The 12,126-nt window shown below is 45.4% G+C and overlaps 1 protein-coding gene across 1 annotated transcript in view; it reads left to right on the top strand.

Annotated features, from left to right (window-relative positions):
- LOC119962279 (cyclic nucleotide-binding domain-containing protein 2-like) overlaps positions 1-12,126 on the top strand; it is a 150,239-nt gene that overhangs the window by 22,884 nt on the left and 115,229 nt on the right. Inside the window, exon 5 of the mRNA XM_038790267.1 lies at positions 5,240-5,403. Within this exon, the coding sequence (XP_038646195.1) occupies positions 5,240-5,403 (164 nt within the window). The remainder of the gene's footprint in view (positions 1-5,239; positions 5,404-12,126) is intronic.

Below are 12,126 nucleotides of genomic sequence, written 5' to 3'. Positions count from 1 at the left end.
AATGCAAGCTATCAAGGCAATGCAAATTCCCTAAGATAAGAAGGCTGTCTTACACTTTCCTGGATTTGCCAACTTTCTAGGAAAGTTCATTTCAAATCCATCTGCAAAAACAATTGATCTACGTCAATTGATCAGAAAGAACACAGAATTCATCTAGACTGACAAACATACTGCAGAATGGACTAATTTAGAACATAGAGCATAGAAAAAGACAGCACAGAACAGGCCCTTAGGCCCACGATGTTGTGCCGAACGTTCGTCCTAGATTAAGAAAAAATTCATCTACACCCATCATTGATTTGAAACAACAATTGATACAAGCTCCATGCTTATCATTCTTTGATCCTACAAAACCAACCAAAGTTCCAACTGATGCAAGTAAAAATGACATTGGTGCTGTTTTACTGCAACAAGACGGTTTTGATAATTGGGTTCTTATTGCCAATGCGTCAAGATCGATGACTGACACTGAGCCCAAATCGAAAAAGAGTGTCTTGGGTTAGTCACGGGGATTTCCAAATTCCACGACTACATATATGGTCTACCCAAATTCACAGTGGAAACTGACCATTGTCCACTAGTACACATCATAGAACGAAACTTAAATGATATGACTCCCAGACTTCAACGTTTGATGATGAAATTGAGAAAATGTGGGGCGCGATTCTCCGCTCCCCACGCCGCGTGGGAGAATCGCGGGAGGGCCCCCCGACAAATTTCGCGCCCCCTGCGATTCTCCCCCCCCCCCCCCCTCCCCCCCGCTCGTCGTTTTTCGCGGTGACCGGCGATTCTCCGACCCGGATGGGCCGAGCGGCCTACCATTCGCGACCATTTCACGACGGCGGCAACCACACCTGGTCACTGGGGAATGAGCACACGACTGTGCTCAGGAGGGGACAGGCCCACGATCGGTGCCCACCGATCGTCGGGCCGGCGCCTCAATCGGACGCACTATTTCCCCTCCACCGCCCCGCAAGATCAAGCCGCCACGTCTTGCGGGGCACCTGAGGGGAAAGGCGGCCACCGCGCATGCGCGAGTTCAAGCTGTCAGTGTCGTGACATGAGCCGCGCATGCGCGGGTTGCGCGGCTGACGTCATTAGGTGCGCCGGGCACGTCATTCTTGGCGCGACGCCCCCGCGGCCGAGAGTTATGTAGCGTCGCTCCTAGCCCCACCGGGAGGGGAGAATAGGGGGCGAGGAGCGGCCTCCGAAGCCGTTGCGAAACTCGGCCGAGTTCACGACAGCCCTCCCGATTTTTCCCGGGAGCGGAGAATTCCGCCCATGATTTCACACTGAATTATACACCAGGTAAAGCATTAGTAATTGTTGATACTTTATCTAGGTCAGTCAACACTGACATTCTCCAAGAAGAATCCATCAATACAGTGATTCACATTTGCAGCTATTCAAAGAATTACTACCTGTATCAGATGTCAAATTTCAGCAAATTTGTATTGAAACACAGAAAAATATCACGTTAATGAAAGTTATTAAACATCTTCAAGAAGGATGGCCCATGCTGCCGCCGCGTCGGGTCCAGGACAGGGTGCTCTCGGGGGTGTGGGTTGGGGAGGGGAGGATCCCGGCGGCGTACAAGTGATGCAGGAGATGGACGAGGCCTCGGTTGAGGAGCTGAGGGGTAAATGGGAGGAGGAACTGGGTGAGGAGATTGAGGAGGGGACGTGGGTGGACGCCCTGGGGAGGGTGAACTCCTCTTCTTGTGCGAGGCTTGCCCTGATACAGTTTAAGGTGCTGCACAGGGATCACATGACCGGAATAAGGATGAGCCGGTTCTTTGGGAGTGAGGACAGGTGTATTAGGTGCTCTGGGAGCCCAGCAAACCATGCCCATATGTTCTGCGCATGTCCAGCATTGGGGGAATTTTGGAAGGGCGTGGCAGGGACGTTGTCGAGGGTGGTAGGATCCAGGGTCAATCCGGGCTGGGGGCTCGCAGTATTTGGGGTTGCGGAGGAGCCGGGAGTGCAGGAGGTGAAAGAGGCCGGTGTTCTGGCCTTTGCGTCCCTGGTAGCCCGGCGGAGGATTCTTCTTCAGTGGAAGGATGCGAGGCCCCCAAGCGTGGAGGCCTGGGTCAACGACATGGCAGGGTTTCTCAAGCTAGAGAAGGTGAAATTTGCCCTAAGGGGATCAGTGCAGGGATTTTTCAGGAGGTGGCAGCCATTCCTGGACTTCCTGGCGGAACGATAGAAACAGGCCAGCAGCAGCAGCAACCCAGGGGGGAGGGGAGGGGGGGATGTTTTGTTGTTTTGTACTAAAGGGACGGGCATAGTTGTTCTGTGCCAATGTCGGGCATTAATTCATTTCCTCTTCTGTGTATACGCGGGGGGGGTGGCTGGTTTCTGTCCTGTCTATTGAAGGGACGGGCAGATATTGTGGGAGAATGATGGGTGTTAGTTTATCTCTTCCGCTGTGTATGTGCGGGGGGGGACTGTTCTTTGTAAAAAAAAAAAATCTGTTTTTTTGTTGTTGATATTATGCAAAAATTTGAATAAAAATTATTTTTTTAAAAAAAGGATGGCCCAAAGGCAATTGTCCGCAATATCAATCCATTCAGTCAGAACTGACTATTGTAGATGGCATACTGCCGAGATAAGATCGCATTATAATTCCAAAAAGCATGCGTTCTGAAATGCTATCGAGATTACATGAGGGTCATCTAGGCATTGCGAAATGTAGAAGATGTGCCAGACAGTCTATCTATTGGCCTGGTATCAACAATGATATTTCGAACATGATCTTGTCATGTTCAACTTGTCAATCCCATCAAATGCAGCAATGCAAAGAACCACTGCAACCACATGATCTAGTAACATCGCCATGGATCAAGGTTGGTGCTGATCTTTTTCACCTTTTTTGGAAAAGACTATCTTGTAGTCATTGACTATTTTTCCAATTTTCCTGAGGTAGTGAAACTGAACATCACATCCAACAATGTTAAAAAGGCATGCAAGGAGATTTTTGCCAGACATGGTATTCCCAGTATAGTAATGTCTGACAATGGCCCTTATTTCTCAAGTCATGAATGGCATGATTTCTCATTGAAATACAATTTTCAACATGTCACTTCAAGCCCACACTGTCTGCAATCAAGTGGAAAAGCTGAGAAAGGTGTTCACATCATGAAACAGCTACTTAGCAAACCTAAAGAATCTGATTCTGATTTTTCCTTAGCTTTACTCAATTACAGAACATCTCCTCTATCAACAGGCTTATCCCCATCTCAAATGTTGCACAACAGAGTGTTGAGAACAACATTACCTCAATTACATTTTCCTGATCAAGAACAACAAAATCTTTTTAAAAGAATGCAACAACAGAAAATGAGTCAGAAAAGATATTTTGATCAACATTCAAAAGAACTGTCTACTCTATCTGATGGTGGTATAATTAGATTCAGACTTCCTGAAGGAGGTTGGTCTGCCAAAGCTCACATAATTAGGCAATTCTTACCAAGATCTTATCTTATCAGAATTTCTGCTGAAACCATTCTAAAAAGAAATAGAAGAGATCTACTTCAAGTCAACGATACTGTCAACATTTTTCCAGATCTTGATTTGAACCAGACTGTTTCTAAACAACTTGAAAGAAGAATGCAATCCAATGTACTGATTCACAACAAACTGGAGAATTCTTCATCACCTTTGAAGTTGAGAAGATCGACAAGGAGAAGAAGAAAACCCAATCGTCTGAATTTGGGAACTTTTTCAATAGTCTAGTGATGACTGTATACTGTTTACACTGCATTTCTTATGTAAATTTTCTTTTCAATATTTCAAAGAACATTTTAAAAAGAAAGGGGGATGTAGTGATATTTATATATCAATGTACATGATCAATGTATGTAAATGTAGTACAGTCATTTCAACACTAGATGGCTCACAATCAGATACTATAAGAAGGGGCAGCACGGTAGCATTGTGGATAGCATAATTGCTTCACAGCTCCAGGGTCCCAGGTTCGATTCCAGCTTGGGTCACTGTCTGTGCAGAGTCTGCACATCCTTCCCGTGTGTGCGTGGGTTTCCTCCAGGTGCTCCGGTTTCCTCCCACAGTGCAAAAATGTGCAGGTTAGGTGGATTGGCCATGATAAATTGCCCTTAGTGTCCAAAATTGCCCTTAGTGTTGGGTGGGGTTATGGGGATAGGGTGGAGGTGTTGACCTTGGGTAGGGTGCTCTTTCCAAGAGCCGGTGCAGACTCGATGGGCCGAATGGCCTCCTTCTGCACTGTAAAATTCTATGAAAATGTAAAATTCTATAACTGATTTCCTGCCTTTTCTAAGTCAGATGATTCCGATGATGATCAGATGATGATGTGATTCAGAACAGTGAACAAGCAAGACATAGAATAGCTAGAGTGAGAGAAGTTAGAACTAGTTTGTTATAATAGTGTATAGTTATATAGTTATCTGTATTGTACTTTAATTCTTTATTGTTAGTTTAGTATTAAGTAAAAGGACACAGTTTATTATTTTATTACTTTTAAATAGTTCATCTTTCAACAAGAAGACTATTGGTCATTTTATCATCCTGGTGGATTCAAGAGTAATTTGTATATTTTAGATAAGTCATTATTTAAAATATAATAGTACGATGATCTGGTTTATCCTTGGACTTGGGGTTTGTGGGGGTTTGTGGGGGCTCGGTTTCTGGCCCTTGGCAATTGTTCTCTTTTTACTTTTTCACATGGGTCTGGTTGTGCTTGGTCCTCTCCTTAAATTTGTCTTTTGCCATCTCGAATGTGAGGGTGGCTGCCTGTTGTCTTTTGGATCTGGACAAGATTTTAAACTGCGCTGTAAGTGTTAGCCGAATTCCCCTTCATACTGGGGCTCATTCTGTTTTAAAGCTGTGGATGCAAGATCAGTCTAAATTGTTGCTGTCTCCTGTTTGGGAGCAGACAGATAATTTATCCGTGGAGGGAACCGGCTGGGATATTGTCCCTGATCCACCCGGTGTTGTTGTTCCTAATGCTGTAATGACTGTTGTTCTGTGCTGTATCTGTTGTACATCACCACCTGTGGCTGTCTTTGCTTTTGCCTGTTTTGTGTGAATTAAAAATGGAAAAACGGCAAGAAACAGGCATTTAAGAAAACAAATATACCTTATGTCTAATATTTCACACTACAAACGTAGATGACTTAAAACTAACCCTGTTTTTCTGACATTGATCTTTTGTTAAATATAGCCAAGTTTTCTTTGTGACTATTACTTGGTTGCATCCACAGAATCGATTCTCAAACCAGGCGATTCAAATCACCATGAAAAGCCCAGAGAACAGGTCGATGGAGGAGTTGGAGCTGCTTTTATTCTCACTGAGATCCTTGTTGAGCTTCAGACACTACAACAAGTCCTACCAGCTCATGCTGGCAAAAGTAATACGATATGAATGGTAGGCTAGCAATACAGACACCTTCGTAGAAAATCAAAAATCCACAGAGCCCTGGGGAAAGGGCGGGGAGAAGGGGACTAGGTGAGTTGCTGTCACAGAGAGCAAGTGCTGAAATGACTGGCTGAATGGCCTCCTTCTGTGCAGTAACCATTGTACGATCATTGACTGGTTGAGTCAATCAGCATTTTGAGGAGAGTTTCAGTACACACATTGATGGAATACTCTCCTTGTGTCCCTCAATTGGTAGCAATCTGTTCTCTGGGTCAGGTTGATTGTGGGATTAGACTCTGCCCTATAATTGAACACAATGATACAGGCTGAGAAAGTGCAGCACTGCCAAAAGTTAATCATAGAATTTACAGTGCAGGAGGAGGCCATTCGGCCCATCGAGTCTGCACCGGCTCTTGGAAAGAGCACCCTGCCCAAGCCCATGCCTCCACCCTATCCCCATACCCAGTAACACCACGTAATCTATTGTACACTATGGGGCAATTTAGCATGGCCAATCCACCTAACCTGCACATCTTTGGACTGGGAGGAAACCGGAGAGCCCGGAGGAAACCCACGCAGACACAGGGAGAATATGCAGACTCTGCACAGACAGTCACCTGAGGCCGGAATTGAACCCTGGGACCCTGGAGCTGTGAGGCAGCAGTGCTAACCACTGTGCTGCCTTGCCGAGACATTAAACCTGAGGCCCATGTACATGGGGATGTAAATAAATCCCAGGGCACTGTTTGGAAGAAGATCAAGGGGCAGTTCTCCCCGGTGGCCTGGCCAATATTTATCCTTCAACCAACCTCACAAAATTACAGATAATCTGCTCAAGGTTTCATTTATGTTTGTGGGATCTTGCTGGTGCTTCCTACAGCCAGGCGGGATGTTTTATCGTTGGACTAGTAATCCAGAGGCCCAGGGTAATGTTCTAGGGTCCAGGGTTCAAATCCCACCATGGCAGATGATGGAATTTGAATTCAATAAAAAAAATCTGTCAGTATACGCAGTGGCGTGCAGAGGTCTGGTGATGCCCGGGGCAAATCTTGATTGTATGCCCCAAAGACTCAAGTATAAGGCCTAATATACTGAGAAATATTATGAGAAAGGAAAACATTTTGAATATATAAACACAGATGAAACATGAAATAAACGCTTTATTCGATTTTAATATAAATCAATCAAATTTATTAAGTTCTTTTCCCCAAATGATACCTCCTGTCACAAAACACCTGAACTACTTCACTTTTTACATCAGCTGTGAGAAATTCTTTTTCAATGCTTATTAAAGCCAGGTTGGTCAGTCGCTCCTGTGACATAGAAGACCTCAGATATGTTTTTATTAATTTCAGTTTTGAAAATGACCTTTCACAGCTTGCGACTGAAAATGCGATTGTAAGCAGTAATCTGTATGAAACACACAGCGTCGGAAAGACATCCCTCCCATACTGCAGTAAAGACTCCAGAGCATCTTTAGGGTCAGAGGGAACTCTATTCCCTCCAGCTCGAAGGAGCATCACAAAATCAATAATTTTGTCATATAACCGAATTGCAACCACATCATTGTCATTATAATTTGCAAAGTCTGAACATTCCTTTTTTAATTTCTCTCTTTCTTGTTCATCTTCAATCACTCCTGAATTCAAGTTCAGAAGAAAAGAAAATCGGTCACTGAGTCTTTGAAGACGGACACTGCGGTCTTCAATTTCAGTTTTTAATCTGTTCACAATCTCTACCATTACTCTATTCATTTCTTCTTGTGCCGTCAGTCCACTATCTCTTGCTGACTCTCCAGGCATTATTCTTCTTCTCCTTGTTCGTGCAATTGGTATTGCCCAATTTTGACAATATTCATTGGCTAAATCTATTGCATTGTGGATAATTTTGTCATTCTTCAAATTCAAGATATGAATAAGTCCTCTCAGATCACAAGAAGCTTCATGGAACCCCATTTTCGGATGCTGCAAACGTTTTGAGACTTTATCCACTGATAAAACTGAGTACCAAAAATTTAATAAAGCTATAAACGGGAACTGTTGAATAGAGTTCAGTAGCGATCCTGCATCAGATTTAGTTTCCCTTGAAAATTCTCCTTCCAGCAGGTGTTGAAGGCTTGCAATAACGTTGTCACACTCTTCGTGGATTACTTGCACAGCATCATGGCTGGAACTCCATCTTGTGTCACACTGTCTTTTCACAGTCCGAGTGACAAATGATTTTAACACTTCCCAACGAGAAGTAGATGAAGAAAAAAAAGTAGCGTTTTTCTAGAATGCCAAAAAATGTAACAACAACAGGTTGCACCTCACTTGCATGGACACAGGACAAATTGAGGCTGTGGTTCTCGCAGTTCACAAACACAGCTTTTGGGTTAACTTCAAGAATTTTTTGTTGAACACCTCCTCTCACTCCAGCTATAACTGCTGCGTTATCATATGCTTGACCACGACAGTCATTCATGGAAATTTTGTCTTCTTCCAATTTTTCCTGAATTTTATTTACCAGGCTGACTGCATCTTTCTTGTTGACTTGAAAAAATCCCAGAAATAGAACATAGAACATAGAACATAGAACGATACAGCGCAGTACAGGCCCTTCGGCCCTCGATGTTGCACCGACATGGAAAAAAAAACGAAAGGCCATCTAACTACACTATGCCCTTATCATCCATATGCTTATCCAATAAATTTTTAAATGCCCTCAATGTTGGCGAGTTCACTACTGTTGCAGGTAGGGCATTCCACGGCCTCACCACTCTTTGCGTAAAAAACCCACCTCTGACCTCTGTCCTATATCTATTACCCCTCAATTTAAGGCTATGTCCCCTCGTGCTAGCCACCTCCATCCGCGGGAGAAGGCTCTCGCTGTCCACCCTATCTAACCCTCTGATCATTTTGTATGCCTCTATTAAGTCACCTCTTAACCTTCTTCTCTCTAACGAAAACAACCTCAAGTCCATCAGCCTTTCCTCATAAGATTTTCCCTCCATACCAGGCAACATCCTGGTAAATCTCCTCTGCACCCGTTCCAAAGCTTCCACGTCCTTCCTATAATGAGGCGACCAGAACTGTACGCAATACTCCAAATGCGGCCGTACCAGAGTTTGGTACAGCTGCATCATGACCTCATGGCTCCGGAACTCAATCCCTCTACCAATAAAGGCCAACACACCATAGGCCTTCTTCACAACCCTATCAACCTGGGTGGCAACTTTCAGGGATCTATGTACATGGACACCGAGATCCCTCTGCTCATCCACACTACCAAGAATTTTACCATTAGCCAAATATTCCGCATTCCTGTTATTCTTTCCAAAGTGAATCACCTCACACTTCTCCACATTAAACTCCATTTGCCACCTCTCAGCCCAGCTCTGCAGCTTATCTATGTCCCTCTGTAACCTGCAACATCCTTCCGCACTGTCTACAACTCCACCGACTTTAGTGTCGTCTGCAAATTTACTCACCCATCCTTCTGCGCCCTCCTCTAGGTCATTTATAAAAATGACAAACAGCAACGGCCCCAGAACAGATCCTTGTGGTACGCCACTCCTAACTGAACTCCATTCTGAACATTTCCCATCAACTACCACTCTCTGTCTTCTTTCAACTAGCCAATTTCTGATCCACATCTCTAAATCACCCTCAATCCCCAGCCTCCGTATTTTCTGCAATAGCCGACCGTGGGGAACCTTATCAAACGCTTTACTGAAATCCATATACACCACATCAACTGCTCTACCCTCGTCTACCTGTTCAGTCACCTTCTCAAAGAACTCGATAAGGTTTGTGAGGCATGACCTACCCTTCACAAAACCATGCTGACTATCCCTAATCATATTATTCCTATCTAGATGATTATAAATCGTATCTTTTATAATCCTCTCCAAGACTTTACCCACCACAGACGTTAGGCTCACCGGCCTATAGTTACCGGGGTTATCTCTACTCCCCTTCTTGAACAAAGGGACCACATTTGCTATCCTCCAGTCCTCTGGCACTATTCCTGTAGCCAATGATGACCTAAAAATCAAAGCCAAAGGCTCAGCAATCTCTTCCCTGGCTTCCCAGAGAATCCTAGGATAAATCCCATCCGGCCCCGGGGACTTATCTATTTTCACCTTGTCCAGAATTGCCAACACTTCTTCCCTACGCACCTCAATGCCATCTATTCTAATAGCCTGGGTCTCAGCATTCTCCTCCACAATATTATCTTTTTCTTGAGTGAATACTGACGAAAAGTATTCATTTAGTATCTCGCTTATCTCCTCAGCCTCCACACACAACTTCCCACCACTGTCCTTGACTGGCCCTACTCTTACCCTAGTCATTCTTTTATTCCTGACATACCTATAGAAAGCTTTTGGGTTTTCCTTGATCCTACCTGCCAAAGACTTCTCATGTCCCCTCCTTGCTCGTCTCAGCTCTCTCTTTAGATCCTTCCTCGCTTCCTTGTAACTATCAAGCGCCCCAACTGAAACTTCACGCCTCATCTTCACATAGGCCTCCTTCTTCCTCTTAACAAGAGATTCCACTTCTTTGGTAAACCACGGTTCCCTCGCTCGACCCCTTCCTCCCTGCCTGACTGGTACGTACTTATCAAGAACATGCAATAGCTGTTCCTTGAACAAGCTCCACATATCCAGTGTGCCCAACCCTTGCAGCCTACTTCTCCAACCAACACATCCTAAGTCATGTCTAATGGCATCATAATTGCCCTTCCCCCAGCTATAACTCTTGCTCTGCGGGGTATACTTATCCCTTTCCATCACTAACGTAAAGGTCACCGAATTGTGGTCACTGTCTCCAAAGTGTTCACCTACCTCCAGATCTAACACCTGGCCTGGTTCATTACCCAAAACCAAATCCAAAGTGGCCTCACCTCTTGTTGGCCTGTCAACATATTGTGTCAGAAAACCCTCCTGCACACATTGTACAAAGAACGACCCATCCAATGTACTCGAACTATATCTTTTCCAGTCAATATTAGGAAAGTTAAAGTCTCCCATAACAACTACCCTGTTACTTTCGCTCTTTTCCAGAATCATCTTCGCCATCCTTTCCTCTACATCTCTAGAACTATTAGGTGGCCTATAGAAAACTCCCAACAGGGTGACCTCTCCTTTCCTGTTTCTAACCTCAGCCCATACTACCTCGGAAGAAGAGTCCCCATCTTGCATCCTTTCTACCACCGTAATACTGTCCTTGACTAGCAGCGCCACACCTCCCCCTCTTTTGCCCCCTTCTCTGACCTTACTAAAGCACCTAAACCCCGGAACCTGCAACAACCATTCCTGTCCCTGCTCTATCCATGTCTCTGAAATGGCCACAACATCGAAGTCCCAGGTACCAACCCATGCTGCCAGTTCCCCTACCTTATTTTGTATACTCCTGGCATTGAAATAGACACACTTCAAACCACAGACCTGAACACTGCCGCCCTCCTGCGAAGTCAAAACTGTGCTCCTGACCTCTCTACTCTCAATCTCTCGCACCCCAAAACTACAATCCAGGTTCCCATGCCCCTGCTGAATTAGTTTAAACCCCCCCAAAGAGTACTAACAAATCTCCCCCCCAGGATATTGGTGCCCCTCAGGTTCAGATGTAGACCATCCTGTCTATAGAGGTCCCACCTTCCCCAGAAAGAGCCCCAGTTATCCAGAAATCTGAATCCCTCCCGCCTGCACCATCCCTGTAGCCACGTGTTTAATTGCTCTCTCTCCCTATTCCTCATCTCACTATCACGTGGCACGGGCAACAACCCAGAGATAACAACTCTGTTTGTTCTCGCTCTGAGCTTCCATCCTAGCTCCCTAAAGGCCTGCCTGACATCCTTGTCCCCTTTCCTACCTATGTCGTTAGTGCCAATGTGGACTACGACTTGGGGCTGCTCCCCCTCCCCCTTAAGGACCCGGAAAACACGATCCGAGACATCACGTACCCTTGCACCTGGGAGGCAACATACCAAACGTGAGTCTCTCTCGCTCCCACAGAATCTCCTATCTGTGCCTCTGACTATTGAGTCCCCAATTACTAATGTTCTACTCCTTTCCCCCCTTCCCTTCTGAGCAACAGGGACAGACTCCGTGCCAGAGGCCCGTACCCCATGGCTTACCCCTGGTAAGTCGTCCCCCCCACAAGTATCCAAAACGGTATACTTGTTACTCAGGGGAACGACCGCAGGGGGTCCCTGCACTGACTGCTTCTTCCCAGTCCCTCTTACAGTTACCCATCTATCTCCAGTCTTTGGTGTAACTACTTCCCTGAAGCTCCTATCTATGACCCCCTCTGCCTCCCGAATGATCCGAAGTTCATCCAGCTCAAGCTCCAGGTCCCTAACACGGTTTTTGAGGAGCTGGAGTTGGGTGCACTTCCCACAGATGAAATCAGCAGGGACACTGACGGCGTCCCTCACCTCAAACATTCTGCAGGAGGAGCATTGTACTGCCTTCCCTGACATCCCCTCTAGATTAAAAAAAACAAGAAAAAGAAAAAGAACGGAAGAGCTTACCTGATATTACCTCAAACCCTGATCCCGCTGAAAGGTAAGCAAATTTAAAGGCACTCACTCGCCTTCACGACAGGCCCCTGCTCCAGCTTCCCAACCACCGTGGGGTGGGGGGGTTGGTTAGAGGAGGAGGTAGGGTGGGAAACACTCACAAAGTGTTTTGGGTTTAACTGTCACTTGCCAACAGCCCCTCCACAAACCACCTTCAACTTAGGCTGACCG

The sequence above is a fragment of the Scyliorhinus canicula genome, chromosome 2 (genome assembly GCF_902713615.1).
Source record: "Scyliorhinus canicula chromosome 2, sScyCan1.1, whole genome shotgun sequence".
NCBI lineage: Eukaryota > Metazoa > Chordata > Chondrichthyes > Carcharhiniformes > Scyliorhinidae > Scyliorhinus > Scyliorhinus canicula.
The sequence above is the reverse complement of the archived record's forward strand: the minus strand, read 5'-3'. Positions and strand labels throughout refer to the sequence as shown.